General features: G+C 41.6%; 1 protein-coding gene across 4 annotated transcripts in view; it reads left to right on the top strand.

Moving 5' to 3' along the window:
- ME3 (malic enzyme 3) overlaps nucleotides 1-15,856 on the top strand; it is a 335,644-nt gene that overhangs the window by 187,733 nt on the left and 132,055 nt on the right. For all 4 annotated transcript variants that reach the window (XM_075851433.1, XM_075851434.1, XM_075851435.1 and 1 more), the window contains exons 5-6: nucleotides 8,683-8,758; nucleotides 14,309-14,470. In XM_075851433.1, coding sequence (XP_075707548.1) covers nucleotides 8,683-8,758; nucleotides 14,309-14,470 — 238 coding nt within the window. The remainder of the gene's footprint in view (nucleotides 1-8,682; nucleotides 8,759-14,308; nucleotides 14,471-15,856) is intronic.

Genomic DNA, 15,856 nt, shown 5'->3' with positions numbered 1-15,856 from the left:
GGAGGGGGGAAACTTTTCAAGCTGGGTGTTGACCATGGCGGCCATTTTGAAGTCGGCCATTTTGTATCCAACTTTAGTTTTTTCAATGGGAAGAGGGTCATGTGACACATCAAACTTATCGAGAATTTCACAAGAAAAACAATGGTGTGCTTGGTTTTAACGTTACTTTATTCTTTCATGAGTTATTTACAAGTTTCTGACCACTTATAAAATGTGTTCAAAGTGCTGCCCATTGTGTTGGATTGTCAATGCAACCCTCTTCTCCCACTCTTCACACACTGATAGCAACACCGCAGAAGAAATGCTAGCACAGGCTTCCAGTATCCGGAGTTTCAGTTGCTGCACATCTCGTATCTTCACAGCATAGACAATTGCCTTCAGATGACCCCAAAGATAAAAGTCTAATGGGTTCAGATCGGGAGGCATTTCTTCTACGGTGTTGCTATCAGTGTGTGAAGAGTGGGAGAAGAGGGTTGCATTGACAATCCAACACAATGGGCAGCACTTTGAACACATTTTATAAGTGGTCAGAAACTTGTAAATAACTCATGAAAGAATAAAGTAACGTTAAAACCAAGCACACCATTGTTTTTCTTGTGAAATTCTCGATAAGTTTGATGTGTCACATGACCCTCTTCCCATTGAAAAAACTAAAGTTGGATACAAAATGGCCGACTTCAAAATGGCCGCCATGGTCAACACCCAGCTTGAAAAGTTTCCCCCCTCCCATATACTAATGTGCCACAAACAGGAAGTTAATATCACCAACCATTCCCATTTTATTTAGGCATCCATATAAATGGCCCACCCTGTATAGTCAAAAGTATGTGTATCCCTGACCATCACACCTATGAGTTTGTTGGACATCCTATTCCAAAACCATAAGCATTAATATGGGGTTGGGCCCCTTTTGCGGTAGCTATCACAACCTCTACTCTTCTGTGAAGATCACAAGATTATGGAGTGTGTCTGCGGGAATTTGTGCCCAATCAGCCAAAAGAGCATTTGTGGAATCATAGGCCTGGCTCGCAATCAGAGTTCCAATTTATCCCAAAGGTGTTGGATGGGGTGAAGGTCAGAGCTCTGTGCAGCCATTCAAGTTCCTCCACACCAGACTCCTCACCCCATGTCTTTATGGAGTTCGGTGTCCATACAGGGGCACGGTCACACTAAAGCAGGAAAGGGCCAAACCCCAAACTGTTACCAAAAAGTTGAGTAAAATGTCTTTGTATGCTGTAACATTAAACCTCCGCTGTAAATAAGCTGAACCTTGAAAAACAGCCCCAGACTATTACCCCCCCCCCCCCCCCTTCCACCAAATGGTATAGAGGTCACTCTGCATTCTGGCAGGTAGGGTTCTCCTGGCATCTGCCAAACCCAGATTCCTCCATCAGACTGCCAGATAGTGAGACGTGATTAATCAGTCCAGAGAACACGCTGCTTCAGAGTCCAGTGGCGACGTGCTTTACACCACTCCAGCCGACGCTTGGCGTTGTGAATGGTGATCGTAGGTTTGTGAACAGCGACCATGGAAACCCATTTCATGAAGCTCTGGATGCACAGTTCTGGTGCTGATGTCACATCCAAGGTCAGTGTGGAACTCTGTAGTGAGTGATACAACTGAGGAAAGGTGATTTTTATGTGCCATGCACTTAATCATTTGGTGGCCCTGTTCTATGAGATTGCTTGGTCTATCGCTTTGTGGCTGAGCTGTAGTTGCACCTAGACACTTTCACTCTACAATAATAGCACTTACAGGTGACCGAGGAAGATCTAGCAGATAATAAAAATTACAGATGACCGGGGCAGATCTAGCAGATTATAACATCACTTACCGGTAACTGGGGTCGATCCAAAAGATAATAATAACACTTACAGGTGACTGGGACAGATCTAGCAGATAATAATAACACTTACAGGTGACCGGGGCAGATCTAGCAGATATTAAAAACGCTTACAGGTGACTGGGGCAGATCTAGCTGATCAGAAATTTGATGAACTTTCTGTGGTAAATGGGGCATCCTATGACCGTGCCATGTGTAAAGTCACTGAGCTATTCGGTACGACCCATACTACTAGCAATGTTTGTCTATGAAGATTGCATGACTGTGTGCTTGATTTTATGAAACTGATTGCAATGGGTGTGGCTGAAACACATGAACGCAATAATTTTGGTCATATAGTAATTGGCATAGATTTTTTTTAAAACCGCGACATATCTTAGAAAAAGCGCCGTTCTGTGCCACAGTGTGTGCGCAGGATTTTTGTTTTAAATTCTATTAACTAATGTATGACATCTGGCCACTGATGTAGAATATTGCAGCAGCATGACTTGGGTTAAGTCGAGTGATGTATGTGTATGCAAATTACACTTACCTACTATCTGTTACACAGTCATAATTCACACTTCTCTATCAAGAAGACTCGACACCGAGGGTTTTGGATAAATTGGCCACAGCAGCCATTTTATTAAGGCCTCATGCACACGACCGTAGCCGTGTGCACGGCCGTGATTTTCGGGTCGACCGGCTGCGGACTGTCAGCGGACTGTCAGCCGCAGGCCGCCCGCAAACGCACATGGCCGCGGCCATTGTTTTCAATGAGCCCGGACCGCAGAACCGGGCCGTAATAAGACATGCCCGTTCTTTCTGCGGTCGTGTGCACGGCCCCATAGAAAAGAATGGGGCCGCAATTCTCCCGTGGATTTTCGGGGGAATTGCGGCCGCAAAAACACGGTCGTGTGCATGAGGCCTAAGAAATAAATGGAAAAAAGTTTGTTAACTCAGTTAACCATAAATAAATAAATAATACTCATATTATTTATTAACTAAACAATAGTAAACCGATAATACACAAATAATAAATTATAACCCAACACGTCAGACACCACTGACGAACATTGACACATAGACTAGGAGAAGTCCTTGGAGTTATATATATATATATATATATATATACTTTGTTGATGTTACAGGCTATCTGCCCCACCATTTTACCACCAGTCATAAAAAACCCAGCTCAGAGGCACCAACATTCCTGGCTGATGCCGTAAGGTAACTGCCACCTCTCCTAAGGGATAACACCCTAAGGAATCCACACTATCCATCCGCCAGACAGTGTCCTTTCATCTTTATAACTCGGGGGGGGGATACATACCCACGATGCGTCGTCGTCCCCCCATAATTATTTCTCTAACTCCAAGGACTCCCCAGCAAGATGCCATGACAAAACGCCAAAAATTGGCATCCACACTTGTCCTTCTAATCCCATGTCCAAATGCTCCATTATATAGGGCGGGCGGGGATGTCTCTATTGTGTGCTGATCCCATCCAAAAGACTTGGAAACCAGCAGCACGGCCTCAAATACCCCCAGATCCCTCCCTTCTCATGAAGCCACCCCTTTACTAACCCTGCCCCTCATGCTGGGCCTATAATCCTCCCTCCCTCCTACCCTCCACTGTGCCAGGGTCAGTCCGGCCTGTGCTAGAATGCAGAAATCTTATTAAGTGTGAATGAACTCACAGGCAGCAGTACTTTTCTCTTAGATTTAGCTCAGAAAGAAAAGTGTGTAACGTGCTTATTTTGGGTCTTTATCCTAAACTGGTTTCTCTAGATGCACATTTATCCCTCTCCATGCTTGTTGAGTAGGCAGGCTCTTCCTTGTGTAATGTAAGAGGTGTGCTCTGAGCTAATTAGATGTCCACTCCTGCTCCTCATTCCCCTCTCACAGCATGCAGTCTCAGACACAGAAACTGCAGCTGCATCCCCATCCTCCCTGTCTTCTATTTACTGTACCATTGCAAATGGACTTTTTGGTGAATAAGGAGGTTTCAAGCAGGGACTACAGGATGCTGGAAGATGCCACTTTTCCCTAGTAACACATAATACAAAGTTGTATGCATTCACATATACTACTGATTAATGCAAAAACAATTCTAACGATGCTAATGACAATTTATTCAAATAAGGAATACAATCTGGAATATAGCTGCCAAAACCAGACATGAGATTCTAGCAGCTCCCTACGGCTGCAGTAATAGAGGCTTTAGATGATGGATGTCCCTTGATGTGAATAGAAATGACTATTGAAGCAGTAATTTATGGGCATTGACTGCCTGGCCGCTGCTATATTTTCACATTCGTGCAGGAAACGTATGAAAACACTCCGAAAATTGGTTTTCCTTTTGCTTTTCTAAAAACGTCACTTTGTTTTTTTTCCCAAAATAAAATTTGACGGTAATTACTTTTCTGCTACATTGATTTTATATCTTTGTATAGCGCCATTGTGTCTCCGCAGGAGACTCACACCTCTTGTTTTATTCACAAGGAAAGTCTGTTCTATACTGTACCCTATTATTTTTTTTTGCAAAACGATGAGAAGTAAGACACTACTGACGTCAAAGGGATTATCAAGTCACCAAAGAAAAAAATAGTGTAATCAGAGAGAAAAAATTTAATATTTCATTACATACCGATCCCCATTCTGACGGCCATGCTGCTGATTTACTTCCTTGTTTAAGACAGGACTCGGGCTGAAAGACTACAAATCCTGGCACCATCATTTTTTTCTCTGCACCTCATTTTCCCCCGTTCTAATAAAATACTTGTAGAAGTTTTTATTACGCAACCTATCATACTGTACATACGCTAATCTGCAATGCCAAGACCTACTATGCCGAGGCCTGACCAGGTGTCTATTCAAGCCCCTTGTGGTCACTAGATCAATGATGAGCCGACCCGAATGGGGTGGGGAGGCAGCCTCAGTCACGTGGCACTGTGTCGATAGGTCACAGCACAGGAAGAAACTACAGAACTTTCTGTGCCCCGTGACCGAAGGATAAGCTTTTTAAGTTAGAAAAAATATGCGGATATTTCATGTCAACATTCCCTATGGTCTACCTACACAATTTATACATCAAGAGTGCCTTGCATGTCTGTGAGGCCTCTGCTGTATTGAAATTAATGGGTGTCCCACCTCTGCCATACTGACCTATGGGGCTACTGAAGTGAGAGTGTGTCTATATCTGAAGGGGGTTTAGCCAATTACTGAGTGCCAAGATCCCATCGTCCCGGGCATAAGAACAGGACTTCAAAGAATATTACAACCAAATAATCTCTCTTGGACTTGTTTACACTTTGCTGCATGATACAAATTGCACGTGCAAAATAGTTAGAGCGATGGAACAGCAGAGTTAGATCAGGACCTCTACTGTGCTGCTTGGTGACTAAGCAATATTCGGTGCTTGGACAATAGGGACTGTAGTGTGTCTGGGTGCTAGATTGGTATCATGTGCACTACTACTGGTTCAAATTCATTATATTGGGGACATTTTTTCAATGTCTTCCTAAAGCCCTTTCTTAAAAGTAGGCTGTACTCTCTGGAGTGCCTATTTTAAAGGAGATGCCCTAGACTTCACATTCAGACGGCTATTTTAGCGGGTGCTCCAAACCACCCATCCAGACTGTGGTTATATCGGGTGTTCCAGACTACTCCTCCAGACTGCGATTATAGTTGGTGCTCCAGACTGCACATCCAGATGGCTATTTTAGCGGGTGCTCCAAACCACCCATCCAGACTGCTGTTATATCGGGTGTTCCAGACTACTCCTCCAGACTGTGGTTATAGCTGGTGCTCCAGACTGCACATCCAGACTACATGAAGCTTCTGGGCCCCAATGCAAAATTTGTAGTAGGGCCCTCTACCTACCGTATACCATTTATAATACTTGCGTCTTCCCATGTGGTAGAGAGGCCCCACACACCAGGACTGCTACATCTGCACCCCCTAAAGCTACTCCCCCTGGCCAAACTACACAGCTAGACTTCTGTTATATACGTATATATATATATATATATATATATATATATATATATATATATATATATATATATATATTGTACGTATGAAGAAATAGTGCTTTATTATACCACAGCTGGAAACTGTTTTATCTCCTGAGATATTTACTGGGGGAGAAGTTTCACTGCTTCTAAGAAAAAAAACTGGCAGAACTTTGTGACCTCCTTGTTTTCCTTTAATTGCTCGGAGTAATTATTGGCTCCGTCTCTCTCCGCTGTGATATGAATTGTGGGAATTGGAATACTATTTAATTCTTTATGAAATAACTGATCTCTTCCCATTACACAATCGCTTTCTTCTGCTTCTCCACCATCCGCGGACAGATCAGCAGTGTCTGCTCAGAGGGCAGCATCATCCTGATCTCCAGTCTAGCTCTATCTCTGGACGCCTTTGTATAAATCGTGTCCTTTTTTTCATGCAGAGCCTATAAAATGTCTTCGTTGATGCCAAAAAAGTACTCAAAGTCTTTAATGGGACGGTGTGTGATGTGTCCTCGCTGGGACTTCTATTGTCATGTACAAAACAAGCAAATTGTTACGTGTATCAACTAGAAAATCGGCATTCCAGCCTGTATCTCTTTGATGTTCTGCTCTGAGTTTGTCTGCAGCGGGAAAGCGTTTTGCTCCGCATATTTTCCAAAATATTTGCAACTCGTAAAATAGTAGTCCATTCACATGGAGCGGTCAAATCACAAAAAACGCTATATGACCGCAACGCATGAATCGACCCTACATGCGTTTTTTTATGTGCCATTTTGATGCCGTTTTTTTATGCCAGTTGTGGATCGTAAAGAAAGGGGAAATATATAGAAAATATTTTACTTCTCTATTTTGTAATCTACTCCTAGTTGTGGCTTCACAACTGCATCAAAACGGCACTCCAGATTATATGCCGTGTGTGGACACAGCTCCTAAATAGTTCAGGTCTGGGAACTACTACCCACCAGTGTTATATATGTATGCTGCAGTATCGGACGGGGTTAATCCAAGTAAAATATCAAAATGCTGTGCTGATATCTTAAAATATCTTTGTAGCAGTTGAAGCTTGATTTTTCTGATACAGATCTCAAAATCACCTACATACACACAGGAGCAGATTTGGTATTTCTGGAGCCCCAAGCAAAGTTATGTCTGGGGGCCCTAATCAAACACCTGTAGAGAGTTGCACACGCAGTGTCCCCTGTAGAGTGCCACACAGTGCCCCCTGGAGAGAGTGATGACTGTAGAGAGTGCCACTCATGGTGCCCTCTGTAGAGAGTGCCACACATAGTGCCCCAGTAGATAATGCCCCATTCCGTAATGGTGCCCCCCCAAAAATAATAAAACTAATACTCACCTAGACCTGTGCTCATGACGAAAGGAGCTGCACAGCAGGCCTCCTCAGTCACGTTAGGTCTGCAGCCTATGAGATTCAGAGACGGGGCCCTTGCATAGGCCGGTCAATGGAGTGACATCATCATTCCGGCCTGCTTAGGGACCCTGATCATCTCAAAGTCTGCAGGCCTAACATGGTCTGTGGTCTAGTGAATGGTGGAGTAAGGTGCTGACCGCTCCCTGTTCTGCCATAGTATTCATTTGTATCTGTGCCCTAAGTTGCAGCATCTTACTCCATCTCGATTTTTACTAAGACCGGCGCAGTCTCAATACATCTCCCCCATATAATTCAATGATAAAATTCTGTCTGGCTGCAGTTACCACTTGGGGGACCTTACTGCATACCCTTTATACATTAAACTTAATAATAGAAATGCATACAGAAAGCTCCCTCTAAGGCTTTAATAGCAGGTGGATCCGCTGCGTCAAAGTACACAGCGTATCCACCCTGGCGGCAGCAGGGAATTCCGGCCGAAAAACCGCGCCAAATTGTGGTGCAGTTTTTCGTCCGTAATGTCCGCTGCAGAAGAAAAAAAGCGTTTCACACTTACGTAGCCATCGCAAAACGTTCCTCTGCCGTCCTGCAGGCCGGCCTCCTGGGATGATGTTTCATCCCATGTGACCGCTGCAGCCTGTGGCCAGCCTTGATCAAGAAGCACAGAATTCTGGGTAAGCATAAGATAATTTTGTCGTTTCTTCAGCGGAATTTCAGGTTTTCCGCCGCAAAAAAATCGCAACATCTGCGATTTCTTGCGGGTTTTACCTCCGCATCGAATTAAATAGGGAAAACTTGCAACAAAAAAAGAGCCGATTTCCGAAAATACAATTGAATGCTGCGGATTAAATAACTTTACCGCGGGTAAATTTCTGAGCGTTTCTTCTGCTCATTATTTACTTACTATTTTTGTACAAATCTCATCCACTCTGCTGCTCCTGTATTATGCTGCTGATTTTTCCGCAACTAAATCCATTGAGGGAAAATCTGCAGCATTTAAGCTACGTGTGAACTTATCCTAAAGGTGGTTGTAGAATATTACCATTTAAAGGGAATTTGGAGCTCTGTCAGAAAAATAATGTTCTGACTTACATACAGATATGAAGAAATCAATCAGCACAGAATTATAGAGCTAAAAATGACATGAAGATATATGGTGGAGATTCCTAGAAAAACAAAATCCCTCGAAACTATTGTTAGGTATTGATACAAATTGTAGTTCTGCACTTCCATGGCTGAAAATACAAAATGTTTGTATCAGTTATTGGATCAGCCCAGTGTGAAGTGTGTCTGATCACATCTCCCATATACTGCCTGGAACAAGTTCTTTTTAAAGTTTTTGGTACGTTTTATATATTTTTGTTTTAAATATTTTTCATCATCAAATTTATAGAATTCCCACTACATTATGAATAAATACAATGCAATAAACCATGTTGTGTTTTTCTCTGTTACAGTGGCCTGTTTATAACCATCCACGACAAAGGACATATTGCAACCATGCTGAACTCTTGGCCAGAAGAAGATATAAAGGTATAGTACATATTATATAGAGCAACTCCTGTCAGATTATTTTTCACATATTTTTTGTCCATAGGAGGCAGTATTATAGTATTTATATTCTTGTATATAGGGGCAGTATTATAGTAGTTATATTCTTGTATATAGGGGCAGTATTATAGTAGTTATATTCTTGTATATAGGAGCAGTATTATAGTAGTTATATTCTTGAATATAGGGGCAGTATTATAGTAGTTATATTCTTGTATATAGGAGGCAGTATTATAGTAGTTATATTCTTGTATATAGGGGCAGTATTATAGTAGTTATATTCTTGTATATAGGGAGCAGTATTATAGTAGTTATATTCTTGTATATAGGGGGCAGTATTATAGTAGTTATATTCTTGTATATAGGGGCAGTATTATAGCAGTTATATTCTTGTACATAGGAGGCAGTTGTATAGCAGTTATATTTTTGTACATAGGGGGCAGTATTATAGTAGTTATATTCTTGTACATAGGAGGCAGTATTATAGTAGTTATATTCTTGTATATAGGTGCAGTATTATAGTAGTTATATTCTTGTACATAGGGGGCAGTATTATAGTAGTTATATTCTTGTACATCGGGGGAAGTATTATAGTAGTTTACAGGTAACCATGCCGCAATTATCCCGATAGGGCCACCATGTAGAATTGTACTGCCAATATAGATGTACCCTGTAGACTTTCAAATTGAAACCAAATAAAGGCTGCTATGTACACTGTAAAACAAAGTAGATGGGCGGCTGGCACCACTCCGTAATCCACTATCTGCCAAATTCCAAGGGATGGGGTATGGGACCACAAAAGACAATCAAGGTGGTGCTCAGCAGGGTACATACAATGCCATACAATCAATGTCCATAGAAAAAACTAGCGGCACTTGCCAAAAGACATATAAAATCCTTTCTTGTAATCCTAGTAGGTGTCGCAGCCGGGAAAAATTCAGGACTGCACTCAAGGCAACGGCCGTTTCGAGTATACAGCACCCCTCTTCGAGTCTAGTAACGTCATGGTGTAAGCACATCATCTTTATGCGCGTTAAAAACTCTCGTCATGGTAACCAAATATAAAAAACATAAACATATAATATAGGGACAACCAGTTACAAAAAGACACTAGAGTCATTTCTATTATTAAAACCAAGTGCACCAGTGACGTTAGTCCGCAAAATCCATCTAGTTTCTCACTGCAATAGGACCTTTTAGTGATTCCTATCTCCCTGTGTTGTTTGTACTAATTCCATCCCTGCAAATCGGAAAACCTCATGGTTACCATCTCGTACCTCTCTAATGTAATTGATAGTAATAGATTTGACGTTTTCTCTAAATCTTTTATAGAGTCTACAAATCATTTTCCCATGTAAAACAATCCACATGGGCAAAGGTTTCCTTTGGGCAATTTCCATTAAATCCGGGTTTCCATGCAATTTTTTTGTTCTGCTTAACAAGTATTTCTGACCGACGGGCCTTACAGGCTTTTCCTAGAGCATAACTCTGCGGGATAGCCTCCCTGAAAGAACCAATTTTTAAGGTCAGTGGCTTGTTGGAGGAAATTATTGTTATCGCTATTGATTCTCCGCAGATGGAGGGATTGGCTATATGGGATTGCACTTTTTACATGTTGCGTTTGGGAACTCTGATCACTTAGTAAGGATTTTGTGCTGGTAGGTTTGCCTTAACCAGTGGTAACTAGGCCACCGTTTTCAACCATAACCATTACATCAAGAAATTCTAGACAATCACCACCAAACTGGAAGTGAGTTTTATATTCATTGTATTCGAACTATTCAGGTACAAGACAAAATCAGAGAATTGCCTTTCAGAAGCCAACCAAATAATAAACACATCGTCTATGTATTTCCTGAATAGCTTAATACAAGAAACCTAAGGGATATCAAATGTGAATACAAAAATATTTCCGAAGGCTGCCAAGTACATGCGATGGGCGTACCCATAGCTGTGACAGCCTTTTAGTGATACCACTTATCCGTAAATTTAAATGCGTTATGCTACAAGATAAAATGGAGTGACACAAAGATAAAGATAAGGTCCATTTACATGGGTCAATAATTGGGCAAATGAGCATTCATATGACCGCTCGTTCCCGATCGTTGCCCTGTATAAACAGGGCAATGATCAGTCGATGAACGAGCGCTTGCGCTTTTGTCGGCTAAATTGCTAGTTTATGCAGCAATAAATATTATCGTTGTTGGCAGCACATCTCCCTGTGTAAACAAGGACACGTGCGGCCGACGTGTCCCCAAACATAGCTTTTTGGTAAAGCAGCAATAAAGCGCCGGTCAACGAGCTGCATCGTTGATCGGCGCTCATTTTCACGTCCCATATCGGGTCATGTAATAGAACCTTTCGTGTAACTAGTACTTTTATCAGTGTTGTCTATCACTTGACGGATAACCTGTATACCCATATCATGCGGGGTACGTGTACACAGGCTTTTAACGTAGTGACCACGGCCGTTCCTACTCACCAGTCGGCGGCCGCAGTCATGGATCTGTGAGTGCTGGCCGGCATCTCCTTCCTAGGAGACGCTAGCACTCTCTTCCGCTCCTCTCGGCTGTGTCCTGTAGGGTGTGCGCACACGCTCGTGCCAGGCCTTAAAGGAGCAGCGCAAACCTGTAAGTTATCAATAATTAGCCCATGATCACCCTGGACTAATAATAGGGCTCTGCTCCTTTACTCCTTGCCTGAGCGTTGTTGTGTTTTCCCATGTTAGTCTTAGCAAATGGTCTTTTAGTGTTATCCTGTTCCTAAGTGTTCCCGTGCCCTACTACCTGTTCCTGTATCCTGTCCTGTGCTGTGTTGGTTCCTGAGCCCTATCGCGTGTTGGAGTCGTGTTCTGCCTTCGGTCACGCCTGCTGTCATACACCACGTCTGGCGTCATCTGCCACGCCTAATATCCTCCACTACGTATGGCACCCTCTGCCGTCAAAATTCCATCTGTGCCTAGCCACTGCGAATGTCTGGACTATTCAGGTACCCTTGTGGACTCTGTATTGATCGGGTAATCTGTTGTTTGGCCAGCTGCTACTCCACTATGGCGGAGCAGCCTAGTGGGTCCACATACCCACGGATCGTGACAAACGTCAATGGAAGTGGGTTTATAATCCTTATGCCCTACTATATCCCTTAAGGCCCGTAAAAAAATAATTTGTATCTTTCCGATAAGAAGGGATATCCTTCAATAAAGGGGTCTAACATCAAATCAATACATTTAGAAAGAGTTTTCATAACTGAACCAATGCCTGTATCTATAGGGCAACTCCAATGTTTTATGGACTTTCGTTAAAAATATACCAAACAGGCTCCTGATGATATTCAGGAAACAGCTTTTCAGCCATACTAGTGGACAACAAACCCTGTTCTGCATTTAAAGTAAACTCTACAACTGGCTTTGGAATTTAATGGTGGGATCATTCGAAAGAATCTGAAAAATGGAGGAATCATTCAACTGCCTTTCGGCCTTTTTGACCGAATGATTTTTTGTCATCAACAGCACATTGTCCCCCCTTGTCTGCTTGCTTAATTGCCAAGCTTTCATTAGATTTAAGTTCTATTGCTTTAAATTCCCCAGGGCTCTAATTAGGAGCAAATACTGGGCATTTAAGTGCTTTTACGTCCTTAAAGGGGTTTTCCGAGTTATTTTAAAAATTGCCCACGGTAGGAGGGAAAAAAAAAAAAGGGCCATTGTTCACCTCACAGAGCCTCATCGTTCCAGTGTCGCCGCTCCCTGTCCTCCCCGTCACTGTATATTGACATAGCTGCAGCGATGATGTCCTTGTATACCCACATGAGCGCTGCAGCCAATCAGTGGTCTCAGTGGGTATATACGGCACAGGACTGCTGAGGCCTGTGATCTGTGAGGTGAGTAATGGCTTTTTTTTTTATTTATTTTTTATTACATTTTTTTTTTTGCATCCCTGTTTGAACCTGAACAGAAAACAGATCAAGGGAACCTCCTGAATGAAGAGGAGGGGAATACTCAGATTTGATCCCACCAGTAATTTCACGAACCCCAACAAATAAATTTTCATTCATGAAATAAGACAGTTCTGTGAGTAACTTAACACACGTTGATGTTCGAAGTCCTCAAAAGTGGCCTCAAAGTTGAATCCCAGTGGTTATATTTGATGCATTTGGTTACCATAGCGAGCGTTTTCAGCATGAAATAAAGATAACGTGCTTATGCCATGACGTTGCTAGGCCCGAAGACGCATGCTATATACGTGAAATGGCCATTGCCTTGTGTGCAGTCCTGCATTTTTCCCCGTTGTGATACCGAATAGGATCACAATAAAGGGTTTTATACAAATTTTTATGAGTGCCGCTTCTTTTTTCTATAGACATTGATTTCTACAATGTACACTCTAATAATGGCACCATGTATAGTCTACCACGTAGACTCTTTTATAATTGGACCATGTTTAGTCAAAATTATACATTCTCATAATGGTACCATATATAGTTGAAAATATACATTCTTATAATAGCACCATGTATATTCTACCAGATATATTCTCATAATTGTACCATATATAGTTTACCATGCACATTCCGATAACTGCACCATACAGTATATAGTCTACAATGTGCACTTTGAAATTGGCCCCATATAAATGCTACCATGTACTCTCTCCTAATTTCACCATGTATAATCTACCATGTACACTTTTATAATGGCACCATGTATAATCAAAAATGTACATGTTCAAAATGGCACCATGTATAGTCCTACCATGTACACTCTCAAAATGGCACCATATGTAGTCTACTATGTACACTCCTAATGGCACCATGTATAATCGAAAATATACATGTTCAGAATGGCTCTTTGTATAGTATTCCATGTACACTCTCATAATGGCACCATGTATAGTATTCCATGTACACACTCATATTGGCACCATATATTGTCTACCATGTACACTCTAATAATGGCACCATATATTGTCTCCCATGTACACTGGCACCATATTTAGTCTACAATGCCCACTATAATAATGGCACAAAATCGAATTGACTCCAGTATACACTGCATTTTATTAGGACCGGGTTCGCGGCTATGGATGTGCATATGTGGTGCTCACACAGATATACATGGATGCACAAGCACTTGATAGACACAGTCTGTGCCCTCATATATAAGAGCGAATATATTTCAAAGCCATACACCTAAAAAGATGCCGCCACACTGTACACCTCTAAAAGATATAAAGAAGAACTTAACCTAAACTACACATTTTATGAAAGTAAAGTTTATAAAGAAAATGCTACTATAAGTGACCAATATCTACTGGAAATAAAAAATATATATCTTGGCTACATATCTGCAATAACTAAAGTGTCCTGCTAAAAACTAGGTCAGGAGGAGCTCTGGAGTATTGAATGCTGAACTAGTGGAATTTTACTACATACTGGAATCAAACCTAAGTTACTAATTTAATGTTATATAAGTAAATGACATTTTGTTATCTATTGTAGTTTTTTTATTATCTTATTGGAAAACGTTGTCTTTTGCAGGCAATTGTGGTGACAGATGGTGAGCGTATTCTAGGACTTGGTGACCTGGGCAGTTATGGGATGGGGATTCCTGTGGGAAAGCTGGCCCTCTATACCGCCTGTGGGGGAGTACACCCTCAGCAATGTCTGCCTGTGTTGCTAGATGTCGGCACTGACAATGAGGTAAGAGATTGGTTACAGCCATATTCATTCATGTAGAGTTTTATTTGAAAAGCTATATATACTTTTGAAAACGTTGTGTTTTGTTTTTTTGTTTTTTTTAATAAAAATGTCTATCAGTGTGATTGGTGCAACTTTCTAATTACTTTTTAGTAAAAATTATTTTAACTTTTTGAGATAAAGCTGCTCTGTATCCTGTATACAGAGCAGGTGTATCTAGTGCTGAAACCTTCGTCCGTCAGGTCAGCGGAATTGATGGGTACAGGGGTAGCGGACAGGATCGAGCTCTTACCGATCACTTAAATGTTCATAACTTGGATGTGGCCGATAACAGGTGGATCTTGTCAGAGACACGCAGGACCTGCTATCACTGAACCCGTCTGTGCCGCTGACCTGACGGATACAGGTTTCAGCGCTAGATACAGCTGCTCTGTATACAGAATACAAAGCAGCTGTATCTCAACAATTAAAAATCATTTTTAACAAAGTAGTTACAAAGCTACACGAAAGACATATATATATAATTTTTTTTTAAACACGTTTTTAAAGGTGTACATAGTCTTTAAGTTTTATTTGTGCATGTCATTAATCGATTATTTTATTTTTTATTTTATGAAAGCGAAAAATTGCTGTTCTGCTGTTTATTTTCCTCCGTGCTTGCTGCTTGCCTACTTTTAATTTTCGCTCCAATATAGCCGAGTTGTGATCTGTGACTACAGCTTAGCTACAGTGTCTACAGGGATTCTGAGGTAGTCCGAAACACACCCACTACTTCATCATTGGTTCAGGCTGCGACTCTTTCCCTCCCCGCTGCAGCTCTGCCTCTTCTGATTGGCTGCTGTGTATAGTAAACACAAGTCTATCACAGGCTCACCAGTAAATCGGTGCACAGGGAGTTGGTTTCTAATATAGCAATGGCAGAATGACTAAAATTTACAGGTTATTGATAACCATTAAGAAACAAATTATTAAGTAACTGCCGCACATTTACTGAGGTACATAATCATTGGTAAAGGGTGGGTTAGTGAGTTGCTGTAATTTTGGATATAATGCCAAGTGTGGAGAAAAAGGGATAGAAGCAGAGGTTGTTCTCAAATAGAGAATAGGTTATAGGTTATAGCTGTCATTGGGGGTGTCCTTTCCTCCAGCGTTCAGTGCAAATTGTGCTAAATATATCATACATGGCAGGATAAATTTGGCGCAACTTGCTAGACATGTTAGACACATTTCTCTGCCAAACATATACACCAATATTCTGCGCCAAATAAAGAAACACATTGTTATAGCGGTAGTAGTATCGCGAAGATGACCCCTTTGGAAAAAAAAAGGCGCTTTGGCGAACAGCTGAGAAGCCATCTCTACACTTGTAATGCTTGGAGGCGCCGGGTT

The sequence above is a fragment of the Rhinoderma darwinii genome, chromosome 2 (assembly GCF_050947455.1).
Source record: "Rhinoderma darwinii isolate aRhiDar2 chromosome 2, aRhiDar2.hap1, whole genome shotgun sequence".
In the NCBI taxonomy this organism is placed as follows: Eukaryota; Metazoa; Chordata; class Amphibia; order Anura; family Rhinodermatidae; genus Rhinoderma; species Rhinoderma darwinii.
This window is presented reverse-complemented; position numbering and strand designations above follow the sequence as displayed.